General features: G+C 39.9%; 1 protein-coding gene across 1 annotated transcript; it reads right to left on the bottom strand.

Annotated features, from left to right (window-relative positions):
- Positions 1 to 1,250: 1,250 nt before the first annotated feature.
- LOC146567731 (uncharacterized) lies at positions 1,251 to 15,415 on the bottom strand. The gene is made up of 4 exons (XM_085287732.1): positions 14,651 to 15,415; positions 8,118 to 8,216; positions 5,926 to 6,774; positions 1,251 to 2,560 (listed from the first exon to the last, which is right to left on the bottom strand). The coding sequence occupies exons 2-4, from the start codon at positions 8,133 to 8,135 to the stop codon at positions 2,066 to 2,068; spliced, it is 1,362 nt and encodes a 453-aa protein (XP_085143858.1). The 5' UTR covers positions 8,136 to 8,216; positions 14,651 to 15,415; the 3' UTR covers positions 1,251 to 2,065.
- Positions 15,416 to 19,643: the final 4,228 nt, after the last annotated feature.

Below are 19,643 nucleotides of genomic sequence, written 5' to 3'. Positions count from 1 at the left end.
TACTGGAAGCTTTAAGAGCAACTCGTGTGACATTATTTGGAGTTTGGGAAGAAACACTTTTAAGAGCACAGATTACCACAGCATAAGAAGATTAAATAGAAAAACAATTAAAATTTTACTGAGGTAACAGATAAAATAAATACAGTGGAACCCCGACTCACGAATACCCCGTTTAACGAAAAATTCAAGTTATGAAGGCACTGAACGACAATATTTCTGCCCGTGTTACGGCAAAATGCCCGGGTAACGAAATCCACTGGCTCTGATTGGCTGAGCCTACAATGCCCACAATGCCTTCCGAATCATGTGACAACCCCTTGGGTTCCGTACTTGCGCTTCGCTGTTCCACTTGAACGACGTATTGTTGTTCTAGTTAGCAATTAGCCTATAGCCTATCGTTCAGCATCGCCTCACTCAAAATGCGCAATGGGTGCTTCGACTTACGAAAATTTTCGACTTACAAAAGACCCTTGGGAACAAATTAATTTCGTAAGTTGTGGTTCCACTGTACATACAAATACATAGAAAGAAGTTAGATTTGGAAAAAAGCAAGAAAGTTATAATGAAAAAAATATATACACATGTATATACAGTTGCCTGGCGCTATAACATGGTTCACTTTTCCTGGTCTGATTTTTTTGTGTGCAAATTTGCATGTTTTTTTATTTATTTAATTTTTTTTAACAGCGGATTATGTTCTGGGTACTGATTGTAGACCACTGTGACTCAAGGTCTTAAATAATCAGACCTTGAGTCACAGTGGTCTGCCGTGTCTCCTGTCAAATTTACATAAATCTTCGATCGCTAGTAGTGCGACTGTGAGATGCTGTACTGTCTGTTTGTAAGTTTTTGTCATGGTCCCCATGTCTGCCCGGCGGACCCAGGTTGGCTACATATGTTTCTGGTTCTCCCTCACGCTCACCATGTGTCGCCTGGGCGGAGCTCATTGCAGGCTTCCGATCCTGCCCTTCGCACCTGTGGCTCATCACTTCACCAGCGTCCACTACTTAAGGCAGTGGCTGGAAACATCTCATGGTTGGACTATTGAGTAACCTCGGTTGTAAGCTTCCGTACCCTAGTTTCAAGTTGTCTCTTTGTTTTATCTTTCTGGATTAACCGCTTGTTCCTGTGCGCAGGATTCTCTTTCCCTTAAAACCCTGGGCGAGTGGAGTTGCTGGTGTGTTGTGTTTTGGAACTGTGTGACGATTTCCTCATGTGTAAAGAGCCCCTATTTCTGGACGTCCCCTGTGCCCCTCTGGATCCCCCCCCCTCTCTCACCTATATATAGTTGCACCTGGTGTTGTGTGTTAATAAAAGGAACTGCATTTAGCTTCCCTTGTCTGCGCATGAGTCCATCCCGCCTCGTGACAGTTTTCTTCCCAAAAAACACAATGTTGACGAAATGTTTTGCACCATCAAAGGCATCTGTGAGTGCCTGTGGTTTCATTCTATAATACTGGACGTCTTTTTCTACGAAGGTTTGAACTTTCACAAGAGAAGTGTGAAAATTGTCCATGTCTGTCTGACAAAAATGTATGAAGTGTGTAGTGGGGTGTTTTACAGTCTTAAAACATCTATAATCTATAATAATTGTAAAAAATAAAGTTGGATACTTTGCGGATTTCACCTATCGTGGGTTATTTTTAGAACATAACTCCTGCGATAAATGACCACTGTATGTAAAATTGCTGCTTGGTATTTTGTTTGAAAATGCTTTATGAAGTTATTATTATCCACATCTGCAGTTTTCATGCAATATCAGTTTGGTAAAAAACACATTCCTATAACTTTTATAATACAATAAAAAGTACAACTACTACACACTACTGTGTACTAAGGGAACAAAGATTAAAATGTGACAGGGATAAAAAGCACTACATACTACCTAAATTTAACATTCAGTGTGTTTACTGCAGGTCCAGAAATCAGAGCTACCTCATCAGATCCAAGTGTGACATCAGCTGCACTCTTTACAGGAGACTCCACCTGAACTCTGTGGAGCCTGATCTCAAGGTGTTTAAGTCTGACCCTGAAACCAGAAGAGGATCTTTCTGTCTCTGCAGATTCATTGTGATCCAGCGATGGGAATAATTTCATGACCACGCTGATGTTTGCACAGAGCAGATAATGAAGTGAATGTTTTTGCACATTGGTAACAGTGAAACAGTTTATTTGCAGCGTGGGATCGTTTGTGTCTGGTGTATGAACTGAGATTTCTGAAGGTCTTGTCACACTGGTCACAGCTGAAGTTCCCTTTAACGTGTGTACGTTCATGTGTTTTACAATGAGCTGATTGTGAGAAGCTTTTGTCACAGTGTCTGCACTTGTATGGTTTCTCTCTTGTGTGGACTCGTTTATGCAGGTTTAGGTCACCTGCAGTAGCGAAGCCTCTCCCACATTCGTTGCAGTAGTTCATTTTGCCTCCAGTGTGTCTAAGTTGATGTTTTCTTAGGCTCCCACGATTACTGAAAGTTCTTCCACAAAGGTCACAAAGAAACTCTTTCCCACCACCACAGTGCTCACAGGGTTGAGAACTGGATCCATCTGTGTCGCTCTGCTTCTAAACAAAGACACAAACACAGTGTAAGTCAGGGAATCCTTCCAACATTTTTATTCTGAACGTCGCCTGAAATAAAGAGCAGCCTAATTACATTTTACTGTTTACATTATAATACTCAGCTTACTGGGCGAAGTTAGAAATAAAATGATTAAACAATGCTGTGTTTTATGTACACATTGCTATGTGCTCATTAAAGAGTTGGCACTCCATGTAGTGATGGTCAAAACCTTCATTCAGCACTATGAATTATTGCGACTGACATACTGAGTTGCGGAGGGTTCTGCAAACATGCTTACACATCACACTGGTTAAAGTCAGGGAGATACTTTTGCTTGACCAAGGGAGACCGAACATGTCCTGAGCTTAGATAATAACTAGAAACGGTATGCTGAAAATTGCTAGATAATTTTAAATGCAGCAAAGATAGGTTGGGGAGGTGACTTTTCGTTCTCCATCTTATTCCAGGAAGAGGGATGATACAAGACGAGGTCAAATGTGAATGAGGTGCAAGAGGAGAACCAGCCAGGAGAAGCCAGAAGAAAATAGTCATAACAATACATTTTTCTTTTAGCATAAAACTGCGCGGCCCTCCTCTAAGGGCATCCTTTGTGAGAAAACAGACCGCTGATTTCACATCAATGTTCAGCACTGTAACTTTTAATTTCAACTGCTGAAGCAAATTAAATCTTTTAAAAGAATAGACGCTCTGACATACATTATCAGTAAGCAGTCTCTGTTACTGTCAGTGGCTTCATCCATCTGCAGAGAAAAGTGTTTATCATGCACCTTATCATTAGGCTGTTCCACTATGTCCTCTGACATATAATAATAATAATAATAATAATAATAATAATAAATGTGTACTTTATTGATCCCTGTGGGGAAATTACTCTCTCTGCATTTGACCCATTCACTCAGTGAAGCCGTGGGCAGCCACTAAGGAGGTGCACCAGGGAGCAGTGTGTAGGGACGGTATCTTGCTCAGGGGTACCTCAGGGTAGCTGTTCAGGGGATTTGAATGTCGGACCTTCTGATCATGGGGTTCTACTAGAGCTGGGCGACAGAACGATAACGATATGTATTGCGAAATAACTTTTTCTCGATAGAAAAATTAAACTATTGCGATAGACCTCATCTCTCTTGTCCTCTTAACAATAAAATAAATAAATAAATAAATAAATAAAAATAAAAAATAAAAAAAAGGTCAGCCAATCCAAATTAAGTAGTGCAGAGCCGAACCAATCACAGCTGCAGCGTCACATCACGTGACTTATTACGTACAGCACAAGTGCCAAGCCGCACACGTGTATTTGTTTGGGAAGCAGCCAGCCGCCGTGCCGCCCGGGTAATGGAGGAAATGAGTGTGCCGACTGGAAAAATCAACCGAGCGTGACCGAAGGTTACCGAAGAGAAAACAGATGATGGTTCCAATGCCGGAGAGATTGTCGAACGGAAGAGCCATAGAAGTTCCGTAATGTGAAGGTATTTCGGCTATTTCAAGTCTGACAAAAACAGAGTAGCGTGCACTGTAAATTGTGCCGAAAGCAAGTCTGGAAATACAATAAAGCGGTGCAGCTCAGTCTCTGACTGGAAGCGCTAATTCGTCATTCGGCTTTTGTCAGACTAAAGTAACTGTTACAACTGTTTGAAAAGCTAAGCTATACAACAAGGAGAGATTGAGAATTTCCTTTTAGTTCTCAGTTTATTTGATACTGACAAAAGTTAGTCAGTTTTGTCTGTTCTTCTGTAAAACAAACTAAGATTTATTTTTAGAATTAATATTTTGTTTCTAAGTGGAATTGACAATTTAGTCTGTTTCGTTTGTTCTATTTTGAAACTTAAACGCTTTAGCGGCTGCCTTTTGTGTAGTTTGCAATATTTGCCTTTATTTATCTGAAAAAGTCTCATGTTCCTTAAGTACATCTACCCTGTTGAACTTATTATGGGAAATAAATATTTAAATCAAAACAAGCTGCTGATTATGTCTGTGAAGGTTCTCAGTCATCCAGGTCATCGTAGTCAAAGGAGCGTCTGGACTTCTTTAAAGAAGTCCAGACGCAAGCTCCTTTGACCAAGCTGCTGATTATTTCACATTTTACTTGTGAGCAACGGCACATTTAAATCTTACAAATATAGTTATTTGGCTTATATCGTGATAGATATCGTGATCGCCTGAAATGAAAAAAACATATCGTGATATGAAAAAAATCTCATATCGCCCAGCTCTAGGCTCTACCTACTGAGCTTTCCCTGCCCCCATATCATAAATATGCTGATGCTATTAATTCCTCCGCAATTGCGTGTGGCTTTTTTACACTGTGCCACTTGGTAGGCAACTTTATAAGAGCAGAGGTAAGCATTTGCTGGCACGGATGCAGCTTTATTAAAAAGACACTGTTAAGGACAACTATTCACAAATTTTTGTTTAAAAAAAGTAAACTGACTTGTCTTTGTGCTGTGGATGTTTTGTCTCCAAGTGGCATTTAGCTTGTTTGGCTTTAAACTGTCCTCATTATCCACCATTGTAAAGGTGAAGACAAAGGTAAGATAGGCTTCATCAAATTTCTACTCTTTGGCTTGAAAGAGATTGGTTTGAAAACATATTTGGTGATGCTTCTGTTCTCTACTATGCTAGCAGTGCCTTTTTTTTTAAATTTATACCCACCCGCAATGGCTCTACTCTACCTCAGCACTCAAAGAGCTTTTTACAACATGCCTCATATACGATAGAAATGATATAAATTTTGCCAACGATAGAGATTTTGACTATATCGCTCTATCGCGATAGTGCATGTTGATGATGTCACCAAGCTGCGCCTGTTTTGGTCGAAAGCATCGCAGCGGCTACAATCATCATCATCTGCAATTTATCATTATTTCATCTGCGCTTCCTCCACTTCCGTAACATTGATTCATTAATGTTGAATTCTCTCGCAGCTGCTCTATTCCCATGTTGTTGCAGTATATTAATAACTAACCTCGTATTGTGGATGAATGATCTCAGTTGTTCTCCTGACTGAAGTTTGGCCCGTGTATAGCATCCTGCTATGCGATTGCATTGATATTAAAATTAGTTCAAAAAAATGCTTCAAATGAATTGCAACTCTAAATCCGATTATGGATACAAAGTAACAGTGATCATTGTTTTTAGATAGATGACTTATGTTCTTTACTGACACTTGCCAAATTCCAGCAGAAATGGCAAATGTAACATGGGCCTGTATATGGTACAAAGTGGATACTGTGTCTACAGAGAATTAGTTATTCAGTGTTTTTGTAAGGATCATGGAAGCAAACCTCTGAACTGAAATTCAAGTGTGATAAATCCAAACAGTCCAGGGTAAAATAAAAATATAAATACATACCTCACAGTAACTGCACTTGTAGAGTTTCTTTCTGGTGTGGAGCTGTTGGTGGACTCTGAGGGATCGTGGAGATTTAAAAGCCTTATCACACAGGTCACATTTATAAAGTTTCTCCTCAGCGTGTGTAAACATGTGTTGTTTTAAGCTGTTGTATGTCATAAACAGTTTGCCACACTGATCACAGTAGCACACGTCATTTTTGGTGTGAATGCGTAGGTGTTTATTTCGGCTCTGTTTGCCGCTGAAGTGTCTTCCACAAATTCCACAACCGTACGCCTTAATTCCAGAGTGGGTAACTTGATGAAGCCGTAAATAGCTACTGTAAGGAAAATCTTTACCACACTGATCACAGGTGTACGGTTTAACTCCACTGTGGATTAGCTGGTGTCTTTTTAGGTTTCCAGCCTGGGTAAAAGTCTTTCCACACAAGTCACAGTTGTATGGTCTCTCCCCAGTGTGGATGCGTCGATGTTTTGTCAAATACTCAGCAAGGATAAAAGATTTTCCACACAAGTCACAGCTGAATGGTCTCTCCCCAATGTGTCTAAGCCGATGTGTTTTTAGTGAATCCTTTCGAGAAAAATCTTTCCCACACTCATCACAGCTGTACGCTTTAACACCACTGTGGATGATTTGGTGTGTTTTTAAGTGTCCAGCCTGGGTATAAGATTTTTCACACAACTCACAGCTGTAAGATTTAACTCCACTGTGGATGGATTGGTGTGTTTTTAGGCCTCTAGGACGGGTAAAATCCTTCCCACACTCGTCACAGCTGTATTTTTTCTCCCCCTTTCTTCTGTGAGGTTTGTCGTCCTCCTGAGAGCGCTGACTTCTCGCTCCATGTTGGTCCTGCAGTGACAGAGATACAAACAGAGGCAGTGAGTGAAATGCAGTCGTGGAACAAACTCAACCTTCCAACTTCCTCCATTAGTGGAGTCAAAGATGTCACTAAACACACTGCAGTCAAGTCAAGACAGATTTCTTTGTATAGAACATTTAAAAGACATCAAGTGTCAGCGAAAGTGTTGAACAGAGAGATAATCTAAGGAAATAAAAAAAATAAATGAGGTAAAGACAATACTACAAGATTCATTATGCCAATTTACTGTTTATAAGGTTGGGGAAACCTGCAGTCAGCTGAGACTGAAGAAGTCACTTGGATGAGTGACGAAACGTTTCTCCCACAAAACGCTACGTGCAGATGAACAGAATCAACTTTTGGAGCAATAACTTGGTTATGGCGTTCCATGTTTGTCCTGCCAGCATCGTGCACCCTGCTGTTAAGTGCTGGAGTCAACTTTACACCCTCTTCACCTGGGGTCTTGCCTGGTATAATAGACCCCATTCTCTATCGAGCATAGAGCATGCTCCTGTGCTGCCATGATTAGTGCCTCTGTGCTGTCTTTCAGTCCAGCTTTGTCCAGCCACTGGTAGGACTTCTGGATGTCAGCCACTTCCTCTATCTGCTGGTGGTACATACCGTGCAGGGGCCTGTCCTCCCATTATGGTTCCTCCTCTTCCTTGGATTTCTGCTGCCCGAGGAACTCACTGAGCATGCGTTTAAAAAAAAAAACAACTCAGTTTTTGGTGATTCGAAACGCCGTTTACGTGTGGACGAAACAGCTGCGTTTTCCAAAATACCCGTGTAGGTGCGGACGCAGCGTAAAAGAGTTAGTAGTTTATTTTATTACTACCTGTAATTTATTGCAGATTACTTGTATTTGCTTAATTGTTTACTAAATGTTTGAGGTGTGAAACAAACCACAATGGAGCAAAATATGGGCGTGTGTGGTTGGAGGGTGTTTGTTCACGCGCGAGAAGGGGGGGCGCGAACATTTTTCTTGTAAAACAAGGGGGGCCCAGCAAAAAAGTTTGGGAATCACTGCTCTACAGGGTACACTCCTATATGTGCCAGACATGGGCTCCTTCAATTCATGGTCCTACACAGATTACATACCTCAAGTTAGCAAGATTCGATACAGGAGCTGCCCCCTGTGTAACAGACTGCCATGTGTGTGCATGTGTGCTGATAAAATATGATCTTTGTATTTTCTTGTAACTTCTGTGGTTTTTGTTTGTGAACGTAGATTCTCTATTTATGGAGGAGCCCAGGATGGAAAAGATAAAGCTGCTGTTAACAACCAGCTGTGCACACAGTTTCAATAACAGCGTAACTGAGATATTTTTCTCACCTTTTGTGTTAAAGTCATCGTTTCCTCTGTAGTGGCTGAGCTGAGTCCAAATGGCTGAAATTAGCTGCTCCACCAGACTCTTCTCCTCCCGTTACTCAGCTGGGACACAAAAAAAAAGTATAGATATGTATTTTATCCCTGACAAAAAGAAGCAGACCAAAATCTTATATCCCAATATAAGACATTCCTCATCCTGATAACAATATATATCCAAAATAGTGCATTTTCTTTAAATTCTGTAAATGTCGGGCAACTTGACTTTTGTGAAGTGTTTTCAGCTGAGCATTGTGTACATGGAGTTGAGTGTTTTGACCAATGCATGAAACTAGATATTTTTAGACATCATTTATTACATGGCATACTGTGGGGAACAGCCGGTTCTAATGTTTGAGTCTAAGGTTCATTTTGAGCACCTGACGGTTGTTTCTTGTATTTTGCAAACTGGTGTTGCTTGTGAACCTTGTGTGATACCCACCAACGTGTGATCACATTTTTGTGAATTCGTTTATGTTTAAGCAAGTGACATTTTCATTTGAAAATGCCCTAAATTAACTAGTTTTAATAGGAGACCTGGTAACTAGTCCGGGATATTTGTAGCATATGATTCATTTTTGAACCAGTAGGTGGCAGTGTGAGACCATGGTTTGGCCTGTTGTTAGCAGTCAGAAGTCTATGATCCGCACTGTTTTCTCATAATGGTGGAGTATTCAGGAACGACATGCCACGTCTCCCTGTCTGATCATGTTTGTCCTGCTTGCCGGCCAGCATCGTGCCAGAAATATAAAGTAAAAGCAGTCACACCCGATATATTTCATAGATTAGTTATAAAAGTCGGAAACTGAAAGCGCACAACATTGCGTAGTATAATACATTAGATTTTTGTAAGTATTTGTTTACGGCTTTAGCAGCATGCTATGGGTAGCACATTAGTTTGGATCGCACACCCCCAACATTCTGTAATGTTACTGTTCGGCTCCATCATGTATTGTTTTAGTCGCTTTTTCTGCCATAAAGCGTTTCCTTAAATTCATCACACATATTGAGATGGTGCTGATTACATAATTCTTTCAGAATATTTGGGATTTATGGATTTATCTTTTTAGCATTTGTTTTGAAGAAAGCTTGATAAGAAAACTAGGTATGTCTATGACAGTGAGATATGTTGATTCTCTTTGTCTAGCTAATAACAGAATACATATATGGAATACGGAACAGGTAAATACACTGTTGTAATACTGTACTGTAACAAAAAGTGCATACGTGTGAAACTCTGCACTCAAGTTTCAAGTACAAATTTTGACCCTATTTTTCTTCCTTTCATCTAATTGGCCAATGTCATGTCAATCACAAATTTAACTATCCAATCAGAGAATAGATGGGTTTGGCTGTCGGAGGGGTGTAAAGGTGTTGAGGACCTTTCGGACATTCTTCATTCTACCTGCACTGATATCTTGGACTCTATTGCTCCGCTCAGGACTGTGCGCGCTAAGCATTTATCAGAGCCGTTGTTGAACGAACATACGCGCTTCCCTTAGACGTGACTACAGACGCGCCGAAAGGAGATGGAAAAAGGACAGATTGCACGTTTCCCTACAGATTTTAAGGACTCGTTTTTCTGCTTACCAAGAAGCTGTAAAAGCTGCAAAGACACGGTTTGTCTCAAACTTAGTGTCAGTAAACAGTCACAGGCATCAGGTACTTTTTAATGTCCTTAACCCTTTAAGACCTACCATAGAACCAAGTCCGCCAGAGCTTATATTATATTTTTACATGTTGTAGTGCCATTTTTGGAGCATTTCAAGTTGCTATACATCAATACAACAATACAATACAACCGGGGTGGCTGTAGCTCAGGTGGCAGAGCAGGTCAGCCACTAATCAGAAGGTCGGTGGTTTGATCCCAGGCTGCCTCCTGGCTGCATGCCAAATATCCTTGGGCAAGTTTCTAACCCCATGTTTGCCTACTGGTGGTGGTCAGAGGGCCCGGTGGCGCCAGTGTCCGGCAGCCTCGCCTCTGTCAGTGCGCCCCAGGGTGGCTGTGGCTACAATGTAGCTGCCATCACCAGTGTGTGGATGACTGAATGTAGTGTGAAGCGCTTTGGGGTCCTTAGGGACTGAGTAAAGCGCTATACAAATGCAGGCCATTTACCATTTATAGCCCAAATTTGAATATATGCATTAATTGCATAGTAATTACATAAATTGCAATAAACTACAAAAAAGTTGAAAATCGTTTTGTTTTTTTAACATATATTTCTAGTTAGAGAAATTTAAGAGGCTTATCCCTCAAAACTGTAAATACAAAAAAGTTGCACAAAATAGTTTCCCACCAAAGATAATTTATTTTAAGTGTCTTCATAGTTTTATTTTTGAAATACACCAATTTTTATATACTGCAGGAAAAACAAAAATAAATATTATACTGCAAATTTGCAAAAAACAAAAAAAACAAAAAAACAAACAGCATATGCATCAAAACAAACGATTTCCAGCGGTGCAATTTGACTTTAAGAATCCCAGAAACGACACAGAAAGTCATAAAATCAAACATAACTTTTAAAAACACCAGTATAGGCTTACAAGACACTGATGAAAAAAAACAAAACTACATTTTCGCGAAAATGATGTGGAAAATCACGAAAATGAGTGCTGCCCTTTTATTGTTGGACTTGTCAGCAGCTTTTGACACGGTTGACCACGACATCCTGTTATCACGGCTAGAATTTCATGCTGGCCTAAAAGGATCTGCCTCACAGTGGTTTCGGTCCTATTTGTCAGAAAGGTCTTTTTTTATGTCAATATAGGCCCCCACAACTCCAAAATAGCCCCTCTTAAATACGGTGTACCTCAAGGCTCTCTTTTGGATCCTGCCCTGTTCGCACTCTATTTGTTGTTGTTGTTGTTGTTGTTGTTGTTGGGCTCCATCTTCTCGTGCTACAGCATTTAATTTCACTGTTTTGCTGATGATTTCCAGATTTATCTACCTTTAAAAGCAGGATCAGACCATCCCCAGCTCTTATTACGCTGCCTTGATGATGTCAAACAGTGGTTGTCATTAAATTCTTTTAAAGCTAAATGAAAATAAAACTGAGGTTGTCATTTTTGGCAACTTTAATCATATCGACAGCACTCTGGGCACCCTTTCCTTCTATTGTAAAACACATGTAAAAAACCTCGGAGTCAACCTTGATGGTTCTTTTAAATTGAATAAGCAGGTGAGTGCAGTAGTTCAGTCCTGCTTTTTTCAGTTAAGACAGCTAGCCAAGGTAAAGCCATACCTCCCGGCTAATTATTGTGGACTTCAGGAAGCACACAGCTCCACTCCCCCCCATCATCCTGACTGACACCCCCATCACCTCTGTGGACTCATTCCACTTCCTGGGTACCACCATCACCCAGGACCTGAAGTGGGAGCCCACCATCACCTCCGTCATTAAGAAAGCCCAGCAGAGGATGTACTTCCTGAGGCAGCTGAAGAAATTCAACCTGCCAACACGGACGATGATGCAATTCTACACCGCAATCATCGAGTCCATCCTCACCTCCTCCATCACCGTGTGGTACGCTGGAGCCACTATCAGGGACAAACAGAGACTGCAGCGTGTTGTGCGCTCTGCTGAGAAGGTGATTGGCTGCAGACTCCCATCTCTGCAGGACCTGTACACCTCCAGGACACTGCGGCGTGCAGCTCGGATCTCAGCTGACCCTTCTCACCCTGGACACAGTCTGTTTGACCTGCTCCCCTCAGGCAGGAGGCTCCGGTCCATTCGCACCAGAACCTCTCGCCATAAGAACAGTTTCTTCCCCTCTGCTGTTGGACACATGAACAATAACCGTATGACTGTTCCCGCCACTAACACATGACCCTACGCTGTGTTCACTGCATCATTCCATGTTTGGCACTGATCACCACCTGCACTCATGTATATATCATGTATATATCTATCCACTTAGCACTTTTAATTCTTATTCTTATTTTTATTTTCATGTCTATTTAAGCTTAATTTATAACAGTATTTATAACAGTATGTTTGCACTGAAGCACCGCAGCAATTTCCTAATGTTTTAAACCCGCTCAACATTTGGCAATAAAACCCTTTCTGATTCTGATTCTAACGTCTTTGAGCGTGTTATTCACCTTTTCCTTACTGGCAGATTAGACTACTGCAATTCATTGTATTATGGTCTAGATCAGGCCACCATCCATCGTCTTCAGATGGTTCAAAATGCAGCTGCTCGACTCCTAACTGGTACCAAATGGAGAGCGCATATAACCCAAGTTTTAGCTTCTTTACACTGGCTTCCTGTCTCCTACAGGATCAAATTTAAACTTTTACCTTTTGTTTTTAAGTCACTTAATGCCCGAGCCCCTTCTTACCTGTCTGAGCTCCTCTCTGCCTATGCTCCAGGAAAAACCACGAGGTCTAGCTCAAAACTAATGCTGTCCATCCCACGGACTAACCTCGTGGTGATAGATCCTTCTCTGTGGCAGGTCCCAGACTTTGAAATAGTCTCCCCTTAAATATTAGATCTGCACAAACACTTGAGCAATTTAAATCATTACTGAAGACACATTTCTATGCCCTGGCTTTTAACACACTATGACCCAAGCATTTTGGTCTTATTTGAATTAGTTTTAGTTATTGTTTTAATTCTCTTACTGTCCTATTATTGTTTTATACAGTTATTATTGCATTACATTGTTGCTTTTTAATGCCATTTTTATATTGTTAAGCACTTTGTGCAGCATCAGCTGTTTGAAATGTGCCATATCAATAAATTTGACCTTGACAAGCTCATTGACTGAACCTCTGGACAGGTGAGGTGTTAATGGGAAGACCTGGTTAAAGATGTCACTACTGTCTTCAGTTATACACGTTTTATATTTAAAATCGATTCAGGATTTAATACCTCGATCAGAAAATTGATTATTGAAACCTACTTTAAAAAAGTCATTAATTACTAATTACTTAGTCAATATTGTATTTAAAATACTTATCTAATTACTGTGTCAGAAAAGTAACTTAATTACTAAATAAGTAATTTAACTAAATACTTCTTAAAATCCCTGTAAACCTTCAGTGGGCAAACAATAGAAATTAAACTCTTTAAATAATAAAAAAATTTTTTTAAAGACGGAGACTCTACAGTACGCAGCGGTAGCATCTCTTCCACAATGTAGCCTGCAATCATTTTTTAAGCTCACCTTCAGACGCTTTCTGTGCTGCTGAAGTAAAATTAGGTTTTGCCTGCTTAGCAGGAGTTGCCGCGGTGTTATCCGTGGATGATGAACAAGGATCATAGCTTACATATTACTGTAATGTTCTGGTCTGCTTGTTTCAGAAAAGTGAAGAGACGGGAATATGTCCATTTCATAAGACAGCCACTCGCTTCAGCCGAGTCCGACATCTTCTGCTTTAGAATACGACTGTGCAGCAAACTGGCGCGGAACGACGCGCAGCTACACTACAGCGATGTTAAAGCGGCAGAGTTTACTTCTACCTTTAGAAGATAAATTATTGAAGTTAAATAATGATATTCTGCGAGTTTAATTATTTTACAATGTAACACAAGTACATTGTAAGTAACTGTAATTAAAATACCTAAAAATGAACAGTAATTAGTTACTCTACTTTTTCAGTGGAAAAATAATTTAATTATAGTAACGCATTACACCCAACACCACAATTGTGCAAGTGAAGCAAAAGGTAAGATACACGTCATCATATTTTCTACTCTTTGGCTTAGAAGGATGTTGGTTTGGAAGCATATTTGGCGATCTTCATCTTCTGCTTTAGGTTTGCACGTGAGCCTCATCAAAAACTTGCCCATTATGCTGGCAGTGTCCAAGCATTTTTTTTTTACTCATAGCGTAACATCTGGTAACATAACATCTCTATTAAGGGAGAAGTTCAAAAGTCAAAGATCTCTGTATAATTTTCAGTGCTGCCAAATGTGGATTTAATTCCTCACTGCACTGTGTGTGTCTGTTTATAGATTCAATAAAACACATGTAGTTCTCCCAAAATCCTTCCCCTTCTCATCAGACTATGCCCAACCCAAAAACAACCCCAAACTAATGAAATATGTAATTTTGAGAGTATTTTATTTGTTATATTAGCTTTTGGGATAAAACCAAGTAATATGATGATAATAAAATAATAAAAACACTAAGAATAATTTAACATTTTAGTTTCTTTACTTTAACTAAAAGAATAATAATAAAAACAAACGACCAAAATATAAGCTCCAAATTTGATCCTAGTACTGAAAATACCTTATTACTATTATTAAATTATTACTATTAGCTATGGTTGTGACTACTGTAAGGAATACATATGCAGCAGGCCCCTAATATTCCGGCCATCCTCGTAAAGGAGAAGAAAACTACAGGATCATTTAAACAACCTTGTGAGTTTAGGTGTACAGTTTCCTGAATTTACGAGGTGCACCGAAAGGTACTGTTGAATAGCGATGCCCGCACTGAACTGTACATAATGCTTTTTTAACCCTGGATGTGGCTCGGTGCTTACCTTTAAATGAGCCCACAAACTCCGCGATGAAGCTGCAACTCTTTCCAAACACAGGAAACAGATCAGGGAGCAGAGACCCACGTGGTTCACGCTGATCTCAGCTACGATCCAGGAGACAAGGGTGGGCAGATCGAAGCAGATATCGATCAGGACGTTGGTAGCGGTATATGATCGATACTTTAGTTTGTTTCTCTCCTCTAAGTTCACTACTTTACTCCCGTTTCATGAAAAAGCAGCTCTCTCTGCTCGGCTCCTCTCCTGCACACACACTGTGCTCCGCCCCCTTCTTCTTCTTTTTCCTTCTTCTTCTTCTTCTTCTTCTTCTTCTGCCGTATAGGGTTTACTGGCGGTTGGCAAACAGCAAAAGGGTGCATTACCGCCACCGACTGGTGTGGCGTGCGGACCGGAATGTCAAAAAAAATAAAAAAATAAAAAATAAAATCCTCTCGAACAAATGGGTCTGCCTTAAAAACCAAAATACAGCCTGATAACTTTCACTTAAAGAGGTCGTGCGAAACAGATCAATCAAGTCCAACTTCACTTCCATACCGTCCAGCTTTTTGATCAGTTGTCTCCTTTCAATATCAAACCTCTGACAATTCAAGAAACATGTTCTATTGTTTCCTGTTCCCTACTGCAGTCACTCCCCTGTACAGTGTTTACCTATTAAAAACAAGGTGCTATTTGAACCAGTGTGTCCGAATCTCAGTCGAGATATAATCGTATCCTCTATCATGTTTCGGCCTGTACTTCTCATTTTCCCCACTTTCCTTTAGATTTTATAAAACCATCGCCCTTTCCTCTCTTCCTCCCATTGCTTTTGCCACCTTTCCTTCATTTTGTATCGTACTGTACTCTTGAGCTCCGTCCTACTCACACTAATAACCATATCTACCATCGGTCTCCTTGTTGCGACTTTTGCTGTCCTATCTGCCATTTCATTTCCTTTACCTCCACGATGCGCTGGTACCCATAAGAATGTGCCCATAAGCCCCATCATAACAAGTCTGAACAATGTTTGCTGGATCTCTATCAGAATGTCAGGTCTGCAGTCTGAGTGACAGTCTTGCAGACTGGCCAGTGAAGAGCTCGAGTCTGAAAATGTCACAGATCTTAGTGGTTTTGTTTCTTCAACCCACTGGACAGCTAACAATAATGAAACCATTTCACCCGTGTACACTGATAAATCGTCACTGATCCTTTTCCCCACCTTGATATTAAATTCAGGAACAATAAATGCTATCCCGCTTTGGTTGGCTGTATTCTTTGATGCATCTGTGTAGATTTTGACATAACTCTAATACTGATTAATATATTCCTGCGCTGTATGTAGATTTAAGATAAACCCCTCTCCTTGTTCTTTTTGTTTAACAATGTGAAATCTGCTACTGCATCAGGGAGCATCCATGGTGGTATTGTAGGCAACGGTGCTGTTTGACTTATGTTTATCTTGTCCAGATTAAGTTCAGCTGCTTTCTGTCCCACTGTCCACCCAAAACTCTTCTATTCATGTTTCTCTTTTTCCCAGCATGGTTGGAAAACTGCTGGGAAACTGGTTGGAAAACATGGTTGGAAAACTGTTTTTGTCGGATGATCCTGACCACGTCCTTGTAAACCTGCCCAGTAATTCAATGCCAGTTGCTCTCTTCTTATTTGTAATGGCATTTCTCCCATTTCTACCTGTACAGCTGCTGCAGATGTTGTTTTGAATGCGCCTGAGCAAAGTCTTAACGCTTGATATTGGATACCATCCAACTTACAAAGACTTGTTCTGACAGCAGAATTATATACGACACACCCATAATCCAATACTGACCTAATCAACCCAGTATATAAAGCTTTTAAAGATTTCCTATCAGCCCCCCAGTCAGTTCCCACTAAGCACCTCATTATATTCAACACTTTCTTGTAGTGATGGTCCGCTTGAAGCTGAAGCTCTGGTGCGTGTGTCAAAAAAATCAGCACACTGCTTCAGAAGCACTGTGTCGAAGCTTGCTTCGTTTGGCCAGAGCCATGTGATCAGTGACGTCCGAAGCTTCATTTAGAACCTAACTGCTTCCGTAGAAAAACTTCCACTTGACTCTTTACATGTAATGTTGTAAAAGATATATTTTATTGTTTAATTAATCTGAAAATGTTAGTCTGCCAAATGTGCAGCAATTTAATCTATTTATTCTCTTTAGCTGATAGTTTGTGGGGCCCAGGTAGACTGTATAACTGCATCTCCACCAGTTTCTCTGCGCTCCAGCATCCTCTGGGCCATGTGAAGGGATTTTCCTTAATGCAGGAGAAATTATCTCCACGAAAAGGAACAGTTTCGGCCATCGCACAGTGGAACAAATTCTCTTCTTAAATAAAAATGAAAAAGGGTTACCTTAAATGCATCATGCTTTTAGTTTGCAAGTTCATAAGCATTTTCCCTTTCACAATCAATTCTACCCCCAGGTCAAAAACATGTATAGGAAAATTTCCCTAATATAATATTATTTATATATACACCCGTCTAGCGGTTAATTGCATAAGTGCATGGAGGCAGGACCTCACAGCAGAAGCATACTCCATGATGTGTTGTACATTATCATATGTAACGTGGTATTTTTCAATTATTGTATTTACCAACATCAAGAAGTCTCAAGCAAAGAAAGACCACACAATGGTGCATGTTTAAACAAGGAGAGTTTACTGGTCAAAATTATTTATTAAACAAATAAACCATTTTTTTTAACCACCAAAAAAAAAAAAAAAAAAAAAAAATACACGTTCAAAGCAACACAACGGCAGCCCAATATCAGATAGAATTCCACTCTGTAGAGTGAGTGGGCAATCTTAATGAAGCAGTTGGTTTTATTTTGTGGATTCAAGCTGCTCTTCATATTTTTGGCCACCAGATGTCACCAGAGAGGACTGTGTTGAAAAGCTTCGAGTAATGAACCGTTTTTCAATACAAGCTTCAGAAAGCTTCATTTGGCCATCACTACTTTCTTGCATTGGTCTATTATTTTCTGAATATGTACAGTCCATGTCACCTGTGACAAAGTGGGTGAAAGTACGATTTGTCCATATTCTTAGTTAACATTCTTGTTTTGATTTAACCATATTTCGCATGTAATCTGCAATAGGCAAACATCTAATATCCCGGGTTTGTTTATGTTTTGCACTTTTACAGATTATATAATATAACATCTTGGTTTAAATCAATTCATACAAGTTTGTTAAGTTAACATGTTATTTACTTCAACTGTTAATTTGTATTGTTTAGAACCTACCTTACCTACCTGTCTTCCAGAAACAAAAGGAGGAAATGTAGTTTTACTTCCTGCTTTATAGCTTCTGGGTTCATCTGAGGTCACAGGAAGAGACCAAGTGCAGAAGGGGAAGAACTCTTATAATTTAATAAAGTTGATTTTAGAGGGTTTATGGATAAATACATTTATTGATGTAATATGTATTGATTACACCATAGAGTTTATGTTGCTAGTAAAGAGTGGCAGTAGAGGTTTGAATATAATCATGTTCATCTTACCTACCTACTGAATGGAATAGTCGAGAGGAGAAATTGTTTGGTTAAGTGGACTATTTAAGCAGAACTCAGGTGTTTGAGGAGAAAGGTTCAATCGGTGTAGCTAGTGATGGCCAAATGAAGCTTTCCGAAGCACTGAAGCTTGTATTGAAAAACGGTTCATTACTCGAAGCTTTTCAACACAGTCCTCTCCGGTGACATCTGGTGGTGAAAATTTTGAAGAGCAGCTTGAATCTGCAAAATAAAACGGACTGCTCAATTATCACTGCTCACTCAAGAGTGGAGTTCTCTCTGATATTGGGCCACCGTTCCGTTGCTTTGAACATGTAATTGGTTTTGTTTACTCGATTGGGGGGCTGAAAAAAATGTAATGCGTATTTGCGTAATACATTTTGATCAATAAACTTTCCCTATTTAAACATGCACTATGGTGGCCTTTCTTTGCTCATAACTCCTTGATGTTGGTAAATACAATAAGTGAGCAATATATATAATATACATATGATAATGCACAGCACATTATGGAGTATGCCCCTGCTGTGAAGTCCTGCCTCCATCTACTTGTCGTTTAATCACTGGACAGCTTGACAGGTTCATACAAAATATTAGATAAGGCCAATTGTCCTATACATATTTTTGACCTAGGGGTGGGATTGATTGTGAACTGGAAAGGGAAAATGCTTAGGAAGCTGAGTACGGCTGCATCGTTACTGATTTGTAGAATCATTTTTGATTCGATACAGGATCCGATTCAATTTGATTGGAATCTGGAAAGTTTTGCCTCAGTCAGAAATATTACAATTCTGATCATTTAACAGTATATATCCATAATTTCGTATCTATTAAAAGAAAGCTGACACATGTGAGACTTAATTAGAGATGTAAACAGAGAGTTATGAAACCTGCAGCTGCAGAAGCCAGCGAAGAAAAAAAGAGGCAAACACAGCGCGGACCTGACGACACATCAAAATCTGACTCTGACGCGTCGGGTCCGCGCTCTGTGTTCACGTTTGTATGCAGAATCCGTAAACCTGCTCCCAGTTACTGTTTTAGCTGCATGGTGTTTGACGACATGTTGTGAGGTTTAACCTGAGATGCTGGCGTTTCAGGCATAATAACGTTAATTCACAAATCGACACACTGCAAGCTGGTAGATATGCAGGTATTCCTGGGTCCTGCAGACTATCACCTAAAAACAATAAACAAAATGATTTTCTAAACTGTGTAGCAATGTAATGTACGTATAGTGTCAAATACATTTTTGTAGTCTTCATTAGCTTTAATTCACATGGAAGTGTTCCTAAAGTCATATGCTGTAATGATATTTACATTATGAAAACATGATTTTGGACATTTCAAGTTTTTCACTTCGGCAGATAAAATGAATTGAGCAAAATCAACTCAAAATATTCCCACACGCCAGAACGTCCTCTCTTCCTCGCTGGCTCCATATCTGTCAGTGGAATGATCACC

This window comes from Mchenga conophoros, linkage group LG9, assembly GCF_057382185.1.
Source record: "Mchenga conophoros isolate Kocher_MC1m ecotype Shallow Benthic linkage group LG9, M_conophoros_male_GT1.1, whole genome shotgun sequence".
Taxonomy (NCBI): domain Eukaryota; kingdom Metazoa; phylum Chordata; class Actinopteri; order Cichliformes; family Cichlidae; genus Mchenga; species Mchenga conophoros.
The sequence above is the reverse complement of the archived record's forward strand: the minus strand, read 5'-3'. Positions and strand labels throughout refer to the sequence as shown.